Here is a 24284-nt window from a genome sequence, read left to right on the forward strand (position 1 = left end):
CCATTAAGAACCTTGTAGGTGAGGAGAAGGATTTTAAACTCTATTCTAGATTTTACTGGAAGCCAATGAAGAGAAGCCAGTACAGGAGAAATATGGTCTCTTCTCTTAGTTCTCATCAGAACACGAGCAGCAGCGTTCTGGACCAGCTGGAGAGTCTTTAAGGACTTATTGGGGCAGCCTGATAATAAGGAGTTACAATAGTCCAACCTAGAAGTGACAAATGCATGGACTAATTTTTCTGCATCATTTATAGACAGGATGGACCTGATTTTAGCAGTATTATGTAGATGGAAAAAGGCAGTTCTGGAAATATGTTTAATGTGGGAGTTAAAGGACAAATCCTGATCAAAGATAACTCCCAGGTTCCTGACAGTGGAGCTGGAGGCCAGAGTAATGTCATCCAGAGCAGTTATATTGTTAGAAAAGCTGTCTCTAAGGTGTTTATGTCCAGGACTTTATGTCCTCAAGGCAGACTAAGTTTACTTAACTGATTCATCTGGCTTTATTGATAAGTATAATTGTATCATCTGCATAACAGTGGAAATTAATGGAGTGTTTCCTGATAATATCACCCAGAGGAAGCATATATAAGGTAAATAATATCGGTCCCAGCACTGGAACTCCATGTCTAACTTCAGTGTGGACAGAGGACTCATTGTTAACGTGTACAAACTGAAGTTGACCTGTTGCTCAAATGTAATGTAACTAGTGTGACACCGTTCTCTTTCCAATGACCAATGTGCTTCTTAAAGTCTTGGCCAATTACAGCATTCCACTTAAGCAGAATGAGGAGCATTAAGAGGAACGGCCCGTGCCTGAGAGAACCGTGTGTCTTCATTAAGAATGTCCTTCATGTTTCCCTGCTTGTCTGTTCATTTGTTCCATTTGCTTTAAAATCATGTGCCCATACATTTAGCTGAAACCCCATGAACCCTGACCACCTCTTATTAGCCAAGAATGCTTTCCTTCTCTTTACTGGACTCATTCCGACTGCTCTTCCTCTGTGTCCTTCATCTATACATACATTTAGAAGAAGAATAGAGGATGCACTTTTTTCACACGTGATGTAGGGGGCATGAGGAGCGTATATGGCCATGCAAGTTATTTATGCACTATAGGAGTTCTGTGTTGAGCAGTAGGTGACACTGCTCTCCACCCTCAGTGTGAGACTGTGAGGGCACATGGGACACTGACATTTCCCACAGGCTGATGGAGACGTGCAGACAAAGTGTCTGAGGATGTCCCAACAGCCTATTGAGACTCCCTGGAAGACTCATTCACTGAAGCAGCCTGTTGGAGGCCGGAGCTCTCTGCCAGGTGAATTTTTCCTCCTAGTTGAATATTTTCAACTCATGCAACACAAAAAATTCCACGTCGTCTCCTGTCATTGAATTGACCTTATATGGACTTTGTTGGAGAGAACACTTTGCGTTTGGTGGAAACAGGCCTTACCTTGTGATCCACTCTCGTCCTTTCTACTACGTTCCCTCTTTTGTACGGGTATTGGCTCATACAGTTCATAGTAAATATGTCCTTATTTGAGATTAAGTTGACACAACAAAACTACACAATGCATTTGTTTTGTGGCAAACTTGAACCATGCACTGTAAATGATTTCTGTGATTTAAACTGTGTTTTACTGTAGTATGTAAATCCATTTACAGTAATAAACCTGCCCGCCAAAAACTGACCAATGGGAAGGCAGATTTCTTTTTAAAATCTTTACTGTTTTGGTGGAAGTGACGGTTAAAGGACAGAAGTAACACTGGATTACCGACAACAATATCAAACACGTGTGTATATGATTTCTATCATTATTTTCAGGAAAACATTTTCAAATGTAGTCACTTCTATTGAGAGAGGCAGCGTTAGGTCGTTTATTTATCCCCATGGAACAATTCCTGAGACTGTAAACCATGAGCCAAGGCTATAATAGATTTTACCTATAGGCTGACCGTAGGCTAGAATAGATTTTACCTATAGGCTGACCGTAGGCTAGAATAGATTTTATCTATAGGCTGACCGTAGGCTAGAATAGATTTTACCTATAGGCTGACCGTAGGCTAGAATAGATTTTATCTATAGGCTGACCGTAGGCTAGAATAGATTTTACCTATAGGCTGACCGTAGACTAGAATAGATTTTATCTATAGGCTGACTGTAGGCTATAATATCACCAAAAGGCTGCTGTGCTGGTTGATGTTGTGTCTGTTACAGGTGATTCACAGAATAAAACCTATTGTAATGGGTGGAGCTTTAATGATCTGACTGTGATTGATTATCAACTAATCACATACAGTGCCCTCCCTATAGGTTCAAATGTGTGTGTAGTACAAGATGCTTTTACAGGCAAGGTGATTTTATGCATGTAGTAAATCTTATGACAGATAAATGAAACACTAAAGGGCATACAGCACCTAGTGATGAAGATGAGGGAAGAGGCAGCAGCAGCTGATGATACTCAGTCATAGTTCTGATAACTTGACTTAAGAGGGTCAGAGAGGAAGGGTGGTGACTAGATGAGCTCATACTGGAGAGGAGAGATGATTTTAACAGTATGGTAGATGGAAGAAGTAAAGAGGGCAATAGTAAGATTGGAACTAATATCACCTGGAAAAGAGGAAGCATTATATGTAGTGTGTATAAGTGTGTTCAGGTTTTATAATAAAGAACAGGAAATAGGAAACTTGCCTAGCTGTCATCATAAAGAGGACAGATCAGGGAAAGAATGATTCCAGAAAGATGGACATTTTACATGGATAGCAGAGGAATTCTATCAGCTCCTCAGAGTGGATAAAGGTGGGGGAGGGGAGAGGAACCATGTAGCCTGTTCTGTCTCTGGAAACACTTAATAAAGAATCTGTGATGGCAGGGTTAATATAACAGCGAACATATTATGGGGAAAAAATACAAGAAGCCGTTGGTGTGGTTGAAAAGTGGTCTTATGAAGGGGTTCAAGTTTTTAGTAGAAAAAAACCAAAACAGTCACATTCACTAGAAAGAGGTGATTGAAAGAGTTTAGTGTTCAGTGAAATATAGTTCCTTTCCAAAGGTATGTATCGGTTTGCTACGAGGAGGATGAACTGTGGTTCACTCTCCAGTAGAGGGCGGTGGTGCTGTCCACACGGCATAAAATCAAAAAGAAGAAGAAGAAGAAGAAGAACGCGGAACGGCCGATGACGCAATCACGTAATGTTGGTGCCATTTCCAGCTTTGCTACCCTGCTAGTTAGCGCCATGGTTAGCTTGTACGGCTTTCTACGTTCAGCATAGTTTACGACTCTCATTTTCTGGAAGTTCACTTTGGATGAAGCGCTTCTGTCCGGCAGCACCATGAGCACGTTGTGGATGGGGAACGTGAGTTGTTTCCTTCGTCTTCAGGCCGTAATTCACTTCAGTAGAGCGGCTGAACATCGTGTTGGCAAACTCCACACTAGTGTCAGACCTGACTGAAGTCCCTTTAGGAAAGCGGCTCTTTCATATTGCCTTGCTTTCTGGATTAGCGGGGAGCTGAGACAACGACGCTACGCTACTAGTTAATGTTATTCGGCCCCTCGGTAATGCAAAGCGTTCCATTCAGGAAACGCTAGCTAACGTTGAAGCCTGACGTCCAGGGTTCCACACTCGTGCCCCCCCCCCCCCCCTCCCGCAGCGGAGATGTGATGGAGTCTGACTCTGTGGAAACAGAGAAAGCATGATGATCCACGGTGTTCTGTCTCTCCTGTTAGACCTCACCTGACCAGGTCTGCACGGAAACGCACTGTGCTAAATCCTGGACTAGCTAACTAAATAAAACACTTGGTGAAAACAGGGTAAAGGGCAGTTTCACATATTTCTGCACCCAGATCAGTCCAGACCAGGTGCTGATTAAACGCCATTTTACTCAGATCTGTAAAACCTCGTCCAGATTAGCATGGGAATGCTCAAGGCTGTTTCAAACCTTGTTAAAGATTTGTGAAACCACTGTTCTGTTTGTGAAAACAGTGTTTTGATGTAGATCAGATGTAGATGGTGTTGTCTGTGTGTAGGAAGATCAGTGAAGCGGCCTTCTGTCAGTTTCTACAAATGGAATCAGAATCAGAATCAGAATTCCTTTAATAATCCCCAGGGGGAAATTGCTTTTTGTTACACACAGCTCCAAAAGAATAAGAATAAACTTCAAACACAAAAGTAAATCAGGTGAGTCCAGAGTCCAGGGTCCTCTCCTCTCTGGTGGAACAGTTCACGTACTGGGTGAAGTTGGGCAGTGTTGCCATGGTGACATGGTTGAAGACAGAGATAGCAGTGAGTGCACTCTGGTGTAGAGTCTGTACCCGGGCTATGGCAGAGTGGATGGCGTCGCACGCTGAAGTTGGGTTGGCAGAAGGAGGAATGTAAACAGTCACCATGGCAACATGTGAAAACTCCCGTGGCAGATAATATGGACGAAGACCACCAGCAGCATGTCCGGGCTGCAGATGCGCAAAACAGAAGTGGTCGCTCATAGTTAAGTCTGCTCCTCTGGTATTGAGGACCTGTTCTCCACTACAGGTGGCTGAGTGAGGCCAGTTGCTTTAACTTGCAAAGTGGAATTTATTGAACTGAAAGCCAACTAGAGCCTTGTGCTAAGCACTACCATTACTGTATGATTCATGAGCTGTGTGTGTGTGTGTGTTGCTCTGTAGCTGGAGACCTACATGGATGAGAAGTTTATCACCAGGGCCTTCTCCACCATGGGAGAGCAGGTGGTCAATGTGCGGATCATACGCAACAAAATGACAGGGTAAGAATGAAAACCCTCAAGCTGTCCTCCCTGTCCTCGTTTTATCCTCACATTAAACAGTGGGTCCTCCCCCAGGGGTGCTCTGGGTTACTGCTTTGTAGAGATGACGGACGAGGCCACAGCTGAGAGGTGTCTCCGCAAAATCAACGGAAAAGCCTTACCAGGTGCCAATCCGGTACGTAAACTATTTAGTATTCACAGCAGTCATGTTTTTTTCTTTCTCGTCTCGGTGGATGGAGATTGGTGATGTGGTGGACTTTCATGTCTCTTTCTCACAGCCCACAAGATTCAAGTTAAACCGAGCCACCTTTGGAAAACAAGACGGCGGGTGAGTCCAAATGTTCCAAAGAGGGTAGATGACTTTGATGCAAGTTGTTTAAGCCACTACGAAGTGCTCGGTGATTTCTTCTTCCGTTGGCACACCATGTCTTGACTGCACTGGAAAAACCAACCCAGCCTGTGCTTTTTTGCTTGTTGCAGTCAGATGTACTCTCTGTTTGTGGGGGATCTAACTCCAGAGGTGGATGATGGAATGCTTTATGAGTTCTTTTACAACCGTTACCCTTCCTGCCGTGGTGGAAAAGTGGTGCTGGACAGCATGGGCAACTCCAAGTGAGTATTAACACGTCACCACACAATATGGAGAGAGCATGTAACCAAAGTAGGAATACACTGGTGTAGACGAGCGTTGCTGCCTTTATCTGACTGGGGTGTCTGTGCCGAATGGGCAAGATTCAGCATGTACAGCTAATGAAGACAAAGCACTCGCCTTGATCTGTCTTTCAAACATCAGGATCATTACTCATGAGTACCTCAGTATTACATTCTACGACCGGCTGTTGGACTTCCCAACAAACAGATCCCAGACAGTCTGGATTTGCAGTCACACCTCCTCCACTCTGGTGCTGAACCCCGGAGCCCCCTTCTATTCACACTGTACACCCACCACTACAGGCCTTGAGATGGAGAGAACTCTCTTGTGAAGTTTGCAGAGGACAAACACCATCATCGGCTGAGCAACTTTTAGAATTCATATTGGGGGAGGGAACGCGCTCACAGAGTGGCACACAGTGAACAAGCTGCTGCTCAACATCAGCAAAACTGAGGAGCTGATCACTGATTTTAAGCAACAGGACCAGTAAAATCAGCCTGATGTCATGACAGAGCTGGCATCACAGTATGATGAGCTTGGTCAGCACTATCCCTGCCTGAGCTAGTCTGCTGCCATAGCGCTCATTATTCCTCTGAGCAGTGTGAACTGTGAAAGAGATTTTTCCACCATGAACAACTTGCACAACTCTTCATTATTGTTAGCAATATAAGTCAGTCTTTAGATAAGAATTTCCTAAAACCAGACAAATCTTCACTTTTGGTAGGTGAAACATGACCTCAGGAACAGGCTGCAAGGGGAGAACCTGGCAGACTGTATAAGAATCTCCTGTGGGAAGATATCCTCACCACGATGCCGTGGTGAAACTCTTCTGCAAGCCAAAGAAGTTAATGTGCAGCCATCAGCAATGCACAATGTGTTCGACATGAAAGCAATTATTAAGTAATTCTAGTTTTGTGATCACTTTGTTGAAAGTGTTTTACATGGAAAGAACCATTTATTTCTTGCATTGTGCAAGAAGTAAATTGCCAAATTTGGCATCAGCACACAGTCCCTAAGAACTCTTGCCACCATCTCTAGCTGTGGTCATCCAGGCCAGATGTTCTCATCCTGACAAACACAGTAAGGTCCCAGATGATGTCATTTCTATGACCTGATTAATTTTTGGATGTGATCATCGAAGTAGAGATGGTGGAGAGTGGATTATGTAAACCACCTAAAAAAGGAAGTCAGACAAATAAACGGCAAAGAGAAGCGGGTCAGTTTTCAAAATAAAAGCCCCTGTGCAGACTTTCAATGGTGTATTCCAGCAGCACATCAATATTATTTTGTAGTTGATGGCACCAGGCCAGACATTAACTGGGCAGAGGACTTTTTAACACCATGTTTGAGAGGATGTTCATCTTGGATGTGGAAAAAAATAGTTTCACTTTTACTTGAGCTGCTGTCTGTAAGCTACAACACAACAAAGCAATAAATACACACAAACACATCGGCCATGCAAAACGCTCTGAACGCTCCCGGTGGGTTTTATAACCATGCTGAGGACGGAGCAAAACTGGACTGCAGTCGGATCGCGACGCAGACATCCCCGGTGGGATTTCAGGGTTACAGTCGTTCGTTCTCTCCAAAGCCACTCACATCAGAGACGAGGCCTGGTCCAAGGCTAGATCCTGTCACACCCCTGAGGATGGGGTGACCTTAAGACCACAAACAAGCATCTGCATCTATCTATCTATCTGGTCACATTACAGATAGATCATCCATGGTTGAAGCTCTTAATCACCATTTCTTCTCCTCTACTCTTTTATTTAATATGTTTAACTGTAAATAATTCACATATCTGTCTGGCAGAGAGTCCCAAGCTACAAAGCTACAAAGCTTCTACAAAGCTCTGTGGAGGTTAAAAGCATGCAAAAGCATTGGTGCAGATAATCACGACCCATATCTCTTTCATGTAAGCGCTCCATTTATCTGCCCAAACTTACCTCATATTTTCAACCAAACCGCTTTAAGAGGCTCAATTCCAGTTACTAAAAGTAGCGCCTCACTATTGTTGCATAAAAAAGGTGATCTTCAACATACAGCTATATACAGTACATATACTGTATACGATACATTTACTAAGTGAACATACCACAGCCACAGCAGCCTGGATTCCACAGCACAATAACTGCTGCAGCTTCAGTCACTGATAGCATTGTCTCTTTCCTGGATAAAAAGCTTTCTTTGTGCTGCCGTACATATGATAATTTTCTATGTGTGTCCCTGGACACCGCTCCAGCTCAGCACCTGACTCGTCTTCAGTCTGTATTTGATTCTTTCCAAGTCACACTTCTTAATCACAGACTAGCTCTAAATGCAGAGAAGACAAAGTTCATGGTATTCTCCACCTGCACCAATGACTCTGACTGTCCTGCCATTACAACTTTGAAGGGCGCCCATGTCACTGCTGCTGAGACATCTAAATATATAGGAATTTAAGCAAACTATCATTTAAGATTCATATTCAACATTTGACTCAAAAACGGCAAATGAAGCTAGGCTTGTTATGTTAGATAGAGGATGTCTTGTCATGCTGCCCATCAGCTCTGCTGCAGTTAAACCCTGTGTATCAGTGTGTGCAACAGAGTGCTTTCTGCCGGATCACAGATGACGGGTTCTGTGCTCATCACTATTCTCTGTGGATTTCCTAACTGTCACCTTGTGTTACACACTGATAAAGCTCTACTGTTGAACCTTCCAGACTACCTCACATCTCTTCTCACGTTTAAGTCCAATAACTACAGCACACAATCCAGTGACTGTGAAACATATCCTTGATAACGTTTGCACAACTGCTTTCAGGTATTATGCACCTTTTTGAATAGAATGAACTGCAATCAGCCCTTAAACTGGACTCGTACTGTGTGTGTGTGTGTGTGTGTGTGTGTGTGTGTGTGTGTGTCGCTCTAGGGGCTGCGGCTTCGTTCAGTTCCCAGATGAGCGGCTGCAGAAACGGGCATTGGAGGAGTGTCAGGGTGCTGTGGGACTTGGCGGTAAACCTCTGAGACTGAGCCTAGCTGCCAACAAGTGAGTCCCTCTTTAAGTCCGTGCTCCCGTTGATCTTCCGTGGCGATTGGAACAATAGCCTAATGAAGGGTGGAGTTAAGCAATGTGTCTCGTCCTCCCTCTTGAGTTTAAGGAACAGGCAGCAGCAGCAGCAGCAGTCGTCAGAGCACAGATCTTGGCAGTCCAACTCAGGATACAGAAACAACTATGACCAGTACAACCAGTACCAGCAGCAGGCCTACCCTGGCTATTACTCCTCCTGGGGCTACGACCAGTCTGGAGGGGGGTATGGCTACAACTATCCACAATATGATTACACGCAGTATCCCCCACCACAGGTAAGCTCTCTCTGTTACAGCCAGCGTCGACACTCATCAGTTGGCACGAGTCACTCCAGCATGTTTTCTCTCCGTAGGAAGGTGAACCTGCTCAGGATGATGGACTCGAAGGTTGGTATCAGGATGGACGGCTGCAAATTACTCTTCTTTTCAATTACATTTTTGGTAGCTTAGTCCCAAGACGATTACTTCAGGTCATTTACTGTTGCTGTTCAACAGTCCAAACTCTCTGCTGTTTCTTGGATAAATCCGCATGTGTGAAGCAGTGGATTTGTCCTTAGTCCCTTTGGTACAAGTTTGTGTTTGGCAATAAGTGCTCTGACACTTTGTCTGGTGATATCATCTGAGCTCTGAACAGCAAACAAAAACCCACAATCCAGGACTTACGGTCTTAGACATGAGTGATAACTGTCTGAGACAGCTCACCCTGTGAGATGCTGTTCCTTTAGGCTTTCTTCTGTGTGTTAAGCTCAAGTAGAGGTCGGGAGGTGGTCAGCTTAGCTTAGCATAAAGACACTGATGCTGCTCAGTGTTACTAGAGAGTTTAGGGAGAGGTCTGTGCTGGAATGATTTCAGTGTTGGTTAGGACAATTCCATGAAAGATATATTTGTCATGCCAGCCACATGTAAGAGCAGGCTTACCTATTTCATGGCGTTATGTGGTCTGCCCGTGTGAAGCACTGTGTAAGCAGCTGTCCCTGTGTCACAGATCCCAGTCCGGAGCTGGATGTGGTGGAAGCCAACAGGAAGTTCATGGAGCTCAGTGAGGAACTGTATGACGCTCTGATCGAGTGTCACTGGCAGCCGGCAGAGTTCTCTACAGAACACGAGTGCACGACGCCCAGCCTGCCAGAGCCCATTTACTGCTGAATGTCGGCACACTTTCCCCTCTGGCCTTCTGAAATATTGACTGTATGGATTATTTTTGTAAGGACATAAGGAACAACGGTCATGGTAACGGATCATATTCAAGTGTTTAAACCTGTTCAGGTGTACTGTGAGTTACAATGACAAATATTTTTTGGATTATCTATTGATCTACAAAACATTCTAAATTTAAGAAATGGAGTGAGAAGTCTTACTTCCAACACAGATCCAATATTTCAAACGACGGACACAAATCTGCTAACTAATAAAACTAACATGACTTGAATAAGAAATGGATTTAGCGGGTATGTGGTGTGCCTGGCTGCAGGTGCAACACACTCTGTCCTTTAGGACATGTAGGAATGACAGTCACTGCTGAATACAGCTGCAGCCCCACCTGTCTGTGTCCTGGGTTGGATCTGTCTCTTGATACTGACTGACCAAAGGCAGAAATTTTGAATGAGGCTTTGAAGAGGATGATATTTGTGAGCTTCATAGGTTCCAGCAGCAGCAGTGCAGTAATGTTCTAGTAGAAAGTCAATGGGGCCAAGTGTTCTGTGTTCTTCATATGCGAGTAGTGATTTGATTGTTGATGTTTTTGACACAAGTCTGGATGTTTTTTTCAGAGGCAACAAGTGATGCTCAGTAACAGGAAAGTGGATCATGACCTGGACTTTTCAGGGTCACATTTACACATCCATTACTGAGAAATCATCAATGTGTCGTGGAGTTTTTATTAATTAATTATCACAATAAAGAGTCAAAAATCTGGAAATGCTATTCAATGGCTATTCAGTAAGATGGGGTATGAATGTAGTGCAGGATCCAAAAGAAATGTGCTGAAATCTGTAAGACTGACTGGTACAAACAGCTCATCATGCCCCCTTATCTTTGTCATTTGAACACCAAAGTGAATAAAATGTTGCATCACTGGTAGAAATGATACCGGACTGTTTCATACTGTTGAAGCTCTAAATGTAAATGTACAGCTGTAGCAGCAAAGTGTTCAGGCTCAGCCCGTCACACGTGTCTGATATTACCAAAGAGGGAGCAGCTATTACTTATTGTGAAGCTGTTTACTCCTCCATCTCTAGCAAGCACAGCACTGTGGGACGGCAGTGTTCATCAGCTGTCCGCTGGCCTGACCACTGTGTCTGTGGACACACGTCCATTGTGATGGCTGGATGGGCAAACTAATCTTCACACTGCTCAAAATCATCATGTTTAGCTCGGCTCCAGATAACAAACTGCTCATTGAGCTTACCCTCAGTGTTCTTGTTTATGGAGGACAGATGAGCATGGACGTGGTGCCTGCCCATTGAACTTCCTATCCCACGGTGTGACCCCCAGGCTGCTTGCTGTGGTTAAAAGATAAAGTAAAGAACAGTTCTCTATGAATGTGTGTCTATAGAACATACAGCCAGGCTCCACTGGGCATCGTAGTCCTGCAGTGATCTACCAACAGACTGTAATACACTCACATGAATGTATGAAATACATTAGTGGATATCCAAAGCAGGCTAGAAGGCTGAGGGACCACTACACTAAAAGCTAATCATTTAAAATTAATTCATCATTGTGGGAACAGGATTAATTATAATGATCTTTATGATGGGAACATGAGGCTGATGGTGTGTGTGTGTGCGTGTGTGTGTGTGTGTGTGTGTTTACTGTATTTATTTGCATAAAAATGTGGAGGGACCGAAAAGACCAGAAGCACATCATAAATTTCATTGCATATTAATGCACAACGAAATGCAGTTAAGCAGCAATCCCACGCTTAGCAGCTTAGATAAAACAAATGAAAAGAAATAAGGTTGTTAAATATGATCAAATATATACATAACAACATGAATATCTACAGAATTTTGCAGGTCTTTCTCCTCTGCAGTGCAGCTACAGGACCAGACTGTAGCAGTAAGTCAGGATCCTCTTGATGGTGTAGCGGTAGAAATGTGTCAGGAGTTTCTGGGGGAGGTTGTTGTGCCTCGGGGTTCTCAGGAGGAAGAGGCACTGCTGGGCCTTCTCCACCAGTCACACACCGCTCTCTCATATGTGGACTCCATGGTATTCAAAACTGGCAACCTGCTCGACCTCCTCCCCAGTGATGCATTTTCTCATTTTTCCTGAAGTCTATCATGACTTCCTTTGTCTTGTTGGTGATGAGGGTCCTTCCTGTTAACCAAACCTCCTCCCTGGAGGCAGCTCCATCATTATTTGTAATCAGACCTATTTTGTTTGTGTCATCAGCAAATTTTCTTAATGGTGTTAGAGCTGTGGGTGAACCAGTGGGGGCACCAGTGTTGAGGATGATAGTAGAGGAGATGTACTCGCTTAGTCTGACCTGCTGGGTGTGTTGGTGAGGAAGTCCTTGATCCACAGACAGAGAGGGGTGTTAACACCAAGTGTCTGTAGTTTGTTGACCAGTTTGTGTGGGCTGATGGAATTGAAAGCTGAGCTGAAGTCAACAAAAAGCATCCTAACGTAGGTGTTGGGGTTTTCTAGATGAGTAAAAGCAGAGAGAAGTGCCAGTGGGATGGTGGCGTCATCAGAGGATCCATTAGCCTTGTAGGCAAACTGGGTTTGGTCGATACCGGGGGTGTGGGGGTGTGTGGGGGGGGTGCAGGTGATGAACGTGCACTGAATGTGTAGGGTTTTCACACTAAAGCAGTGTCCTTTGGATGTGTTACTCCTCATGAAGAAATGCTGAAGAGGTTGTGTTCATGAGCACCAACGCTCACAGTGGACCTGAGAGAAAATGTACATGAAGAAGGAAAGCAGGTGAGTGAGCCACAGCATTACTGAGATACACAGCATCACAGGCCGGTTTCTGGATCTCTGGCATTTGTACATTCAAGAATAGACTTTAGATAGACCCCAGAAGTGGTAGTAAGTAATAAAATGGTTGAATTCTCCTTTAAATGGAGCAGGCTTTACTCTCTCTCAGGTCCACAAGTCCTTCAACCCGTGGCCCTGCTTCAACTGTCCAAGAGCCTGAACCCACCTAAATGTCTGACATGTACAAACTCATCTGAACATCCGATGGCCAGTCGGGAGCATTTGATGGGTCTGTGCCCCCCCCCCCCCCCCCCCCCCCCCCCCCTGAGGACTGAAATGTGGGTTCAGGACGCAGCCTTTGCGGTCACCTGTGGACAGACAGAGGTTTGGAATCACTGCCGGCCGGCCGGCCGTAGCCCTCCAGGCCGGACTGTGCTGTGTGACATCACTTCCTTTCCATTAGGTGGAGACAGAGAGCCATGTGTGGGTCCTCTCAGTCTCTGGGGTTAGGTGTATGTGCTGATATGTATCCTGTGGGACAGCAAGAGAAGACATTTCACTGCTGCTGTCCCATTTGCAGCAGCCCGTTTGCTTTCTGTGGAGGGCCAGAAGCACTGGCAGCGGTGGTGGGGGGGTACGGTGCTGTGTTCTGAAGCCGAGCAGCAGCCAGTGGACGCTCAGTCTGACTGTGTCCAGCTAAGACCAGGACCTCTGCTGTTGATCTGATGGTGAGCTGGTGTGGTTTCAGTGCTGTGGTTCCAGCAGGGGGTGAGGGGGGGAACAGGTCTGTAAAGAGAAGCAGCACTCACCCCCCCAGCCAGGCAGCATGAGAGTGATGAGGGCATCAGAACCCTGTCCTCCATCTGGTGAGGAGCACAGTGACCACCCGGGCTGTGGAGCCTGGCCTCTGGCTGGCTGGCTGACTGACTGACTGGCTGACTGGCTGACTGGCTGACTGACTGACTGACTGACTGACTGACTGACTGGCTGATTGACTGACTGGCTGATTGATTGATTGACTGACTGACTGACTGACTGACTGACTGACTGGCTGATTGACTGACTGGCTGATTGATTGATTGACTGACTGACTGGCTCGCTGACTGACTGACTGACTGGCTGACTGACTGACTGGCTGATTGGCTGGCTGACTGACTGACTGACTGACTGGCTGGCTGGCTGGCTGGCTGACTGACTGACTGACTGACTGACTGACTGGCTGGCTGACTGACTGACTGACTGACTGGCTGGTTGACTGACTGGCTGGCTGACTGACTGGCTGGTTGACTGGCTGGCTGGCTGGCTGGCTGGCTGGCTGGCTGACTGACTGGCTGACTGACTGGCTGGTTGACTGACTGGCTGGCTGACTGACTGACTGACTGGCTGGTTGACTGACTGGCTGGCTGGCTGGCTGACTGGCTGACTGACTGGCTGACTGGCTGGCTGACTGACTGGTATGTGCTGTAGGTGGAGCTCCTGGTAGAATAGCCCTCTACACTGTGGTAAATGCAGCAGAGGGGGGGTGAGGATGCAAAGAGACACTACCGTGGCACCCTTCTGATGCCGGCAGGACTTTTATTTTGAAAAGCGCGCAGCAGCCTCTGCAGCGGAGCTGCTACTGCTCACTTGACTGTTGGTCCATGAGGGGGGGGCGCAGACGGACCACAGGCGGACGACAGAGACACCACGGAGACAGCGCGGAGCGGGGGCTCTGCTGCACCTCCTGCCCCCCTGAGGGAAGCAGCCTCCTGCTGGACTCAGCCCGCAGCTCCACTCTGGACTCTCTCCATCCTGCACGATCCGGACCACGATCCGGACCTGCTCCTGCCTCCTCCAACTATGAACGAGTTGCTGCAGGGCCCGAGACACACAGGTAAGTTTCCCAAAGTGCCCCCATCACAGAGAACTTCTGACACCTTCACCCGTCGGACCCTTCACACCCTGGTCGGAGGGGACGGTGTGTGTGTGTGTGTGTGTTGTGGAGGAATGCAGCAGCTCGGTCCGTCAGACAGTCAGTCCTCCGTGTGTGTGTGTGTGTGTGTGTGTGTGTCTGGGGGCTCAGCCGTCCTCCGCCAGGTAAACATGCTCTGTGGCTCCTCTGCAGAGCCTCTGTCTGTCTGTCTGTCTGTCTGTCTGTCAGCCTGCTTGCCTGTCTGCCTGTCTGCCTGTCTGTGGACTGACTGCTCCAGCTGTACCGGAGTCCTCGGAGCTTCAGACAGAGTCTCGGCTCGTGTCTCTGGTTCGGTTCCAGCCCCCCCCCCCCGCGCTGTCAGCCTGTCACACACTCCTCCGTCCCCTCCATCAAGCACAACCTGTGGCTCCCCAGGTGTGACCAGCCTGCTGTGGGGAAGGGTGTGTGAGATGGTGGAGATCAGATGAGTGTTTCCACCAAGTACCAAGGGGAGCCTGTCCCACAGGGACCGGGGGGGGCTCCTCTGTTCTGTTACTGACTGAAGAGTGCAGTGGGGGAGGCTGGGCTGTGGTACAGATGATGATGATGATGATGCTGATTTACATCATAGATGCCTCACTGTGGACTGAGAGCCTGAAGAGCATGCAGCCTAACATGGAGGATGATTCTGTGTCCGTTTAGCTGAACACATTCATCGCTGTAGGGACCAGTCCCCACACCGACCAGCGCTCCGGCCCCCAAACATGTCCACTGTGCTCGCGTCAACACAAGGCAGGCCGTCACGTGGAGAAGGGGGGAGGAGGGACTGTGTGAAAGGAACAGTAAGCGGGAGTGAGTTCTCCGTTGCCTTGGCCACAGCTCAGTCAGGAGGTCCTGACAGTCCGTCACTGGCCACACATTCCAGACTCAGGGGGTCTGAGGGTTGCTTTTGAACGGGGGGAGGGGGGGGGGGGGGAGCTCAGAGGGGTTGAATTCTGTTCTTTAGAAGCCTAAATGAAAAGGGGAAATTCATTCTTGACCTTGGGATTAGTTTGATAAGTCAAGGTCAGAATACTGTTTTTTTCAGGAGCTTTGAACAGCATCTCATGGACTTCATTGGCTGATGGAGTTTGCTCTGTTGTCATGGACACGGCCCAGATGAAATGCACTTTACAACTTTGGACCTGGGGTTAAAGTCATTTTATCAAACTGTAAAATGTGCTGTTAGATAAGAATGTATAAAACAGTTAGACAATAAACGTTGATTATCCTCCAAACCCAAGGCCCCCATCGTACTGTCAGTCAAACAGTGGCCTCTGCTCACAGCTGGACTGGACATAACTGAGCAGGTCTACGGGGGCTGGTGAGGGTGCTGAGAGCGACGGCCAGGCTCTGGCACCGATCACAGCTTTATTTATGACAACCATCCATAAATCCAGCGGTTTGACATGGAAAGACAAGAATGTGGTGTGTGTGGCTGTCACAGCCATCCTGCCTGTGTGTGTGTGTGTGTGTCCCTGCCTTCTTCTTTGTCCTCCCCAAGCCTGAAGCTACACAGTTCAAGACAGAAAAAAGGGCTCCTGATGTGTTTTAACATTCAGCAGCAGGAAGCACCCCCCCCCCCGGTCTGTGGACAGCCTCAGACCGTGGTTTAGTGAGCGAGCACACATCCATGGAGCTAACCTGTGAGCCTGGGCAGCGGGACCTCTGAGCTAAAGCTGAAGCTGTCCTAGCTGTGCTGTGTTAGCAGTGTTTGTATCACTGTGACGTCCCCACAGTTCTGTCTGACACACTGAACGACTGTCGCTCAGTCTTCTCATCACCACCGTGGCCTCGTCCTGCAGCAGTAACATCAGTCAGGCAAGCGTTCATGTGTTGCGGGGGAGGGGCTTTGGAGAGAGGGGGTGGGATATCGTGGTTGGAAAACTCTTGCTACTGTTGCTCGTGTCCTCTGTGGGGCCCCCACCCCACCCTCTAATGTCATCATTAACGTTGGGCTGCAGAGCCAAAACAACAAACCAAAAGAGGCTAGAAGAACTGCAGAGAGTCCCTGGGGGTGGTGGTGGTGGTGGTGGTGGTGGGGGTGTCAGCATGAGCAACAGCTTTCCCCCAGTGGCCAATGATATACTTTAGTGGAGCATCCAGTTGATTAAGTTCTGTATTTCACACCGGCTCCTTGGGCAGTTTGGAATCTGTTCACAGATAAAAAGGATGAAAACGTGGTCATGTTACCCAAAGCTAGGCTCTGAGGAAGGCAGTGTTGAGGCGCTGGCTTCACAGCTCAGCAGTGAAAGTGTTGCAGTGATGTCTGGAGTCTCACTTAAGAGCTGCTCCCACCTGCAGACGTCCACTAACTAGTGATTAGTTCTCCATGTTTCAGTCATAGTATGTTGTCATTAGTCACAGCTGGAAATCATGCTGCTTATCACGGTATCATTCACACACTGCTGTAATTAGCACCAGCTTCTCCTCTGCGTGATTACATTCATAAGGATGAAAAGGATTAAGGGAGAAACCATTTGACAAACTAAATGATTTCTGTAAAACACAATTGATGCAGTTGACGATGCTCTCGTGACCAAACAGCAGTCGGACTCTGTTTTGAATGCTGGCGTGGCTACTTCACTAGACTGAACCTGCTTATTTCAATAAAATGATCAGATGCGTCCCAGATATTGTTGATGACGCTTTAGCTCTGGGGGGCGAGGGGGCATGAATATATGCTGTGTGTTAAGGGGGCATGACAGAAAAAGTTTGAGGATCTCACCCCAGGACCCCAAGGCCAAGGCATATGTAGAGGCGTGATGAAGAGTGATGAGGCCCAGCCCAGCTGGACATGAATATTCACACAGGAAGGAGGAGACGGAGAGGTGGGGGGGGGGGGCTCTGAGTGTGTGACAGCCAGCATGCTGACAACAGCTCACACACTCTGTGAGACCTGTGAGGACCTGACGGTAACTCTGCTCTGTCTAAGACCATGTGGGAACTCAGGAAGAACAGCACATGTGTGAGTGTTTCACTACTTTTGTTTGTGCCTCGGTGAATTTACAAGCTGCCTGCAGACATGGGGGGTTTGGAACAGTTTGAGGAGTTTCACTCTCATTATTTTCAGTGGTGATTAGCAGTGAAAAAGGGCTGTGCGTGTTAAACAGCCACTGACTAATGGCTGACCACAGGGAGTTTAGGCAGGGCCAAATGCGCCAGGGCTCCAGGATGTGGAATGTCTGTCTCAGGATGACAGACACAGTGCTTTTTCAGGGGGAAACTGTTTGGTTGTATCTACAGCAAACTCCTGGTCTGAAGCCAGAGGTATGCTTCTCTGTCAGCGTGTTGCAGAGGCTCTGAAGATCTGCCAGAGAGCCCGGCAGGACTCAAGTACAGCACCACTATTAGGGGAGCCACCAAGATCCACAGCATCGGCTGCTAGAGAACGACTCAGTCATCTGCTCCATGTCTGTAACACTAGACCCTTTTGTATTTTGGGATGTATGAAAGCTGTTTCCAGTCCAAACCTTCCCCTCATCTCCATTGTTTCCCTCCGTCACACAGTAAAGGAGAGACTGCCTCCACGTATCAGTCTTTGGGGACTACTTCTGCTCACGTGCTGCTGGTTCTGGTCTGTGCCCCCTCCATCTCAGGTCCCCATGCCATTTATTGTGGCCCATAATAAACTGCATTACCAAGGGTGGTGGTGGTGGTGGGGAATTTCTGACAGCTGCCTATCACCTCAGACCTCATCTTTTCCATTTCCATCCCAGAGAGAGAGGGGAGGACATGCAGCAAAGGACCACAGGCTGGTATTGGAACCTGGGTCACTGCGGTTAGGCCTTTAGTATAAAACCTGATAAGATAAGATACCATCTTTTCCAGTTTTAAGGACGTTCTAAGAGATGGATGAGGCTGGATTTCCAGTGGAATACAAGCCCCTCGTGCTAATGAAGATGTGAAGACTAAAATGTCTCAGTGTGAGGAGGTGAATGGGCTGCAGGCCTTTGGGAAATTGCAGTAAAGCGAACGTTCCTAAATTCTTAGTCTTAAATATTTCATAGTACTTAATGATATAGTAGTTATATTATTATTATATAGTAGTAAAATAGCTGTACTAGAAATGATATAACATTGAGATGGAATAAAACATGTATGTTTGATTGCATGAAGAAGCATGACATGTATCCTCTACATGTGGATGTACTTCAGACACACGGCTGGTGAGACGGCACAAGAGCTGACAGTCCTGTATGCCACCTGTGACAGCCAGAAGTAATCAGATTTGTGGATACTCCGTAATGCATTCATTCCCAACACTCTGTGTAACAGTCTGCAGTATTGAAAAGATCCCTTTAAGCTGGGGACTGTTGTGCCGCTGCCTTAGCGCAATGTTTGGAGAAAAACACCTGCACATATTAAAGCTGCTGCATGTAGCTTCTTTGTGACGATGGAATATTTGAGATTGTTCTGATTCTGACATTTATGTTTCAGCACAAGCTGAAAACAACACATGGACTGCATTTAAGTAGAAATCGTCTGTTACGGTAAAACTAAAAGGAAAAATGCATAATTATGTACTTGTAGACATGAATCATCTACATATCACAGTTTGTCTGTCGGGTCCAAATAGAAAAGACAAAGTGACTGAAGTGTTGTTCATCCCTTTATACAGACTATATTTTCATTTCAAGTCATGGGTGCAGCATTAACTCTTGAAATGTCCTCGCAGTCCTCTGACAGGGTGGACCCAGGAGCTGAAGCTCTGGACTGATCTGTGCCATGAAGACCCAGGGGGCCCGAGACGTGACAGCTCCTCCTTCCTGCCGACGCAAGTCTCGCTTCACATTACGAGGCAGAAAGAAGAAGGACGGGGTGATCCAAGGCAAGCTTCGCATCCGCTCCATCCCCGGAGCCTTCCTGGTGCTGGGGGTCGTGGTGGTGGCTGTCGGCACCGCTCTGGCTGTGGCTGGGTACTGGCCCTACCGGATTACCAGACCGTCCATCCTGGGGCCTGCAGAGGGGGAAAGTATCTCCGAGTCGCAGACCTCTGGCTGGAGTCTGGGAGCAAAGGGCTTCCTGTCCACAGCCACCCTCATCCACAGTGAGCGGATGAAACTGCTGGGACCTGTCATTATGGGGGTGGGACTCTTCATCCTCATATGTGCCAACACTGTCCTGTATGAGAACAGGGACAGAGAGACTCAGATGCTGCTGGCTCAGATGCGCAGTGTGATCTGCTCCGTGTCTGCGGCCGTGCCCTCAGCGGACCTCAAAGAAATGGCAGCAGCCAACTCCATGGCCAAACATTACCAGTGGGTGAGCAGTTTACCTGCTGCCCACCTCAACATCCTCTGTGTGCGGCATCTGGCCAGCTCTGAGCCCCTGCTCCAGACCAAACTCCCCAGAGAGCAGGTAGACAGCGTGGAGGGCATCTACCAGCAAGCTGTTCTCCAGACAGAGGCCCTCCACCACCAGGAGTCTGAGCCCCCGCCTTCCCTCCACTCCTCCCACTCCAACTCACGTAATTCCAGTCAGACCGACTTTAACAAACAGTGTCCGTGTGGCTCCGGGCACGAGGGCAGTACCAGCTTCGACCCCCTGCCCACCATGCTTGTCAAGCTCAACAACTGCCTGGTGTCCGCCAGCTCCCTGTCCACCCTGGGGGTGGACGAGGTGGAGACCCCAGCTACCCAGCCGAGGCGCTGCCACAGTATGAGCTACAGGACTAACCCCTACATAGGTCCAACCGCTGTGCATCAGGAGGAAGGACTCCACACCCCCGCAAGGGGGGCGCCGAAAAATCAGCCGCTAGTCCCAAGGAGAGAGGCTGCTTCACAGGTGTATGTCAACATCCCAGGGCAGGTTGTGGACTCAGAGGAGCAGACTCACCGGAGCTGGCCTCGGTTAGACCTGGGCAGCGTGAGACGATACCTGAAACTGGAGAACAAAGAGGACTCGGTGGACAAACTGCTGGAGCAGTTAGAGCAGCAGGGCTCTCAGCGGGACAAAAGCTTTGGCTCTGGGCCTTTCCAGTAATTGTTGCTTTAGCCTCACAGTGCAGAGGGTACTTCAGGAGACGAGCACCCTGACAGCCCAGGAGTACACTACTTTCCTTACTGTGGATTCTAAAACTGCACTATGTTTGGATTTAAACTCTGTGTGGGCAGGGTGAAAGGGAGCCCTGGATCACGTGGAGTACAGTATCTGATCTTCCAAAACCGGAGCCTGTTCTCAGTCTAGAGTGGAATATTAATAAACAGACTATGGTCTTTGGACTTGGTACATGTTTTCTATGACTGAAGGAGATGAACAATATACAGACCCCACACTGTCACAGATGAGCGGAGCAGTTTGGCACAGACTGTTTACTTGTGCAGTTCGGGTTGGCAGCAAAGCCGAAGCTTGTGTCTGGATGTCAGAATGGGTTTGCCTGTTTCCAGGACGCAGTGTGCACAGCTGAGTGAAGGAGAGACAGAAGGGAGCAGGAGGATAGGGACACAGACTACCTGGACACCCTGAGCCCAGAGAGCGCAGACAGCGCTTTACAAACACAACTAGCATCTACTTTTCCTAAGCTGGGCTCCCATGCTCCAAATGCAATGCATGGCAGTGATGTGCAGTATGTTACATCGTAATACTTCTGTAGAGTCATATCAGTGCTGGTGTTATGTGTATATGAGGTAATGATTGTTCAAAGATAATTCTGGTTTATTACAACCTGAGTCTTGTTTTCTTAGGTTTGGCCATTTCGTTTGCAACAGAAAGTGTAGGAAATTATACCAAGGGCCCCTATAAAGATATAAAATATGACTGTAAGAGAATGATTAACACTTCAGATGTCATTATAGCTGTGTACAACTACGGTATAGTGTGTTATAAAACATGTATTAAATGTTGGATCGCTGTCTCGACATGCTAAATGGGGGACTGATGTCCTACTGTGTCCTACTGACTTCGTGCTAGTGACGTCACTGTGTTCCCAGACCTCAGCCATTCACTTGGTGATTACAGTGTTATTATCACACTGCTGATGAATACTAGATTCTGATTGGTCAGTTACGGTGTTCTCTACAGATAAAACAGACAGTTCTGATAGTGGAGGCACTAAAATCATTTTTTAAATCAATAAAATCATTTCTAAACCAGTATTTTATGTCAAATGATTGATTTCTTTAGCATGAAGCCAAGTAATAAGACAAGTAACATGTTCATGTTCAGTGAGCAGCGTCATCACTGCCAAACGAACCCCAGCAGGGGGATTTAAGACGGATGGCCAAAACTATGAAAATAAGCCGGGAGATGTAAAACATTGTGTTCAGTAATGACGAAGACTTAATGTGTGTTGTCCCTCTGCTGGTTGTCAGCGTTGTGTGGGAGCAGGGACACCTCCCCCATCACCTGCAGCCAGTATTAATAAGGAGGCGCACACACACACCCTTCTTTGAACAAATGGCCGGGGGGGATGCAGACGAGGTGGTCCCCAGCTCCGCTTCGATCTGGGGAGGTGGTCAGTGTTGCTGCATACAGCTGTGTGTGCGCCAACACCACCATCACACCAGGAGCAGATGTCAGAGCCAACCCCCCCCTCCCCCAGGTTTTTCTTCTGGTCTTCTATCTGTGCTGTCTGTTCTGCATGTTCTGGATGTGTGACGCTGTCTTTAAATGTACACCAAGCAATATGAGTGCTGTGACAGATGAGCAGTGACGGTGTGCTGCCCCGTGTCCTCCACCACATTAAACAACATGGCCATGCCTGTGTTGCAGATATAAGGCAAAGCAGCTCCCGTTTGTTGTTGTCTCATTTATTCAAGGTGAGGGCACCTGCTTGTCTTAGTATGCAACAGCATAGAATCATCTGTCCGCCCCGATCGCTCCTTGCTGCCCTGTTCTTCACACCGAAGGAGACCTCGTCCATATTTGTCAGGCTGAGAACATCCAGCGGGGATCTGGACCAGTGAGGCTGCTTCATCACCTGATGAATGAAAATGTGAGAAATGGATTTTTCCCCTCTCTTGCTCCACAGTACCAGTAGTTCTGAGGGGGGGTGGCGGGTAGGGTGGCAGGGGGAATTCCCCAGCTGCAGCGCCTCCCAAACTTTCCCCCTTTTATTAGCTTTTCTGGTTTCTTCTGGGCAGGTATGCAGTCCCTCCAGATCTTTTTTTCCTTTAATTGGTCATTTACGAGATGGCTTCAGGGTTTCTAACGGACCATAAAGCTCGCAGGCAGGACTTCTGTCCTCTCTGGCAAAAGCACAGGAAGGTAGAAGATTACGTGGCTGTCAGAGGGCAAGGTGCAGATGTGAAAAATCTGGGATCATCTTACAGCCTCGGTGCCAGACATGAGCTCCTGTTCCTGTCTGCTCAGCTGATCTGTCAAGCTTTTAGCACGCTGCCAGCCGAAGCAGAGCAGAGTGACGAGCCCCAGCTCTCTGTAATGAATGACTCTATTGATTCAACATGCATCATTTGGACTGGCACATAATTGTTACCATCCATTAGCTAATATAGCCATGGCATTAGTGTCTGGCGCGCAGCGGTTAGTAAAACAGTGTATGTGCATCTGCAGAATGAGCTGAGAGCAGGAAAATAACGATTGGTTTGTTCATTCTGGATTATGCAAGTTGTGTTGAAGAGCTTATTGTGAACAAAGGCAACATGAGCAGTATGTTGAAACTAGGATTGGCTCAGAGTGAAGATAAATGACTGTATTCATGATTGGCTCGCCTGAAGCGATTTAAAGCTGCTCACTGTCAGCATAATTACAGCTTCTAACTCAGCGTTGTTCATATGACTGAGCAGTTCAGTTAACCAGCCCCCGCTGACCAGTGCTGACCAGTGTTAACCAGTGTTAACTAGTGTTAACCAGTGTTAACTAGTGTTAACCAGTGTTAACTAGTGACCTGCTGACCGGAGTTATCTGGTGTTAACCAGTGTTACACACTCTGTGACTGATCAGTCCATCATTATGAACACAGGGTTCTCCCTTGTCTCTGTGTTTGGCTGTACAGAGTGCGGAGGAGGGGACCGATGCCCTGTTCTACTGCCTGGCACCTGAAGTGAAAAGAGCTCTAGAACGGTAAATGGTCTCTGTATATCTGTATAGAGCCTTTCTGGTCATTTTGACTGCTGAAAGCACTTTTACATCACATCCTCATTCACCCATTCACACATCATTCATTCAGGGGTTCAGTGTCTTGCCCAAGGACACTTCGCCATGCTGACTTAGAGATCCACTCTACCTCTGAGCCACAGCTGCCTAGAAGATCACTAAGAAGTGTTTAAACTGTATGATATCCATCATCGGTGAAGAAAGTTGCGAATGACATCAAATCATAGCAATTAGATGCAAAAAAAGAAATGAAAAGAAAGCAGGCTGCCGCTAGAGCGACGCCATCTTGCATTGATGAATGGGCTAAAGTGATAAAACCATCAGTCATCCAGGTGGACTCGTCACATCCTCACAGCGGTGCCCAGGCATCATTGCACATGATGTTCAAAGGACAGCAGGAGTCAGTAAGTTAACATTTAACTGTTAAAAGTGATGTGTTTGATGTGTATTTTTGGCTAATACTTAATAATGATAATAATAATAAATGAAAGGAACAGAGGGATCTTGTTGTCATCCAACAGCTGATTAACCATCACAGTCACATGACCCGGTTATCTCTGAACACGTTGACGGTACAAATGCTCCAGTTGTGCTTTTGATGCCTGAGTTCAAGCATAACCAACCAACTAACCTGCACGTCTTTGGACTGTGGGGGGAAGCGGGAGAACCCGGAGAGAACCCACACAAGCAGGGGGAGAACATGCAAACTCCTTACGGTGAGGCAACAGTGCAAACCACCGCAGCACCGTGCTGCCCTGGCCCTGAACACTGTAATGGTATTTAATCCAGCTCCAGTCAGCGTCACTCGTGTCCCTCTTCTCACTCTTTTTTGGGATTTCATATGCAGCACGAATGACCTTGTTATTTGTGTCCCTGTGTGATGACTGCATGC

The 24284-nt window shown here is 47.4% G+C and overlaps 2 protein-coding genes across 3 annotated transcripts; both read left to right on the plus strand.

The window, feature by feature from the left end:
- Positions 1-3188: 3188 nt before the first annotated feature.
- On the plus strand, positions 3189-10570 carry LOC139215354 (tRNA selenocysteine 1-associated protein 1-like). 2 transcript variants are annotated; one of them, XM_070846293.1, is made up of 9 exons: positions 3189-3356; positions 4664-4761; positions 4822-4936; positions 5040-5089; positions 5242-5373; positions 8327-8443; positions 8550-8760; positions 8838-8871; positions 9470-10570. In XM_070846293.1, the coding sequence occupies exons 1-9, from the start codon at positions 3333-3335 to the stop codon at positions 9628-9630; spliced, it is 942 nt and encodes a 313-aa protein (XP_070702394.1). In that variant the 5' UTR covers positions 3189-3332; the 3' UTR covers positions 9631-10570. The 2 variants fall into 2 exon arrangements, with proteins under 2 accessions (XP_070702394.1, XP_070702395.1); XM_070846294.1 differs by having other exon boundaries at positions 4837-4936.
- A 3517-nt stretch (positions 10571-14087) lies between these two features.
- On the plus strand, positions 14088-20680 carry tmem200b (transmembrane protein 200B). Its single transcript, XM_070846967.1, has 2 exons — positions 14088-14278; positions 19014-20680. Exon 2 carries the CDS (start codon positions 19064-19066, stop codon positions 20318-20320), a length of 1257 nt encoding a protein of 418 aa, XP_070703068.1. The 5' UTR covers positions 14088-14278; positions 19014-19063; the 3' UTR covers positions 20321-20680.
- Positions 20681-24284: the final 3604 nt, after the last annotated feature.

The sequence above is a fragment of the Pempheris klunzingeri genome, chromosome 16 (genome assembly GCF_042242105.1).
Source record: "Pempheris klunzingeri isolate RE-2024b chromosome 16, fPemKlu1.hap1, whole genome shotgun sequence".
Classification (NCBI taxonomy): Eukaryota; Metazoa; Chordata; class Actinopteri; order Acropomatiformes; family Pempheridae; genus Pempheris; species Pempheris klunzingeri.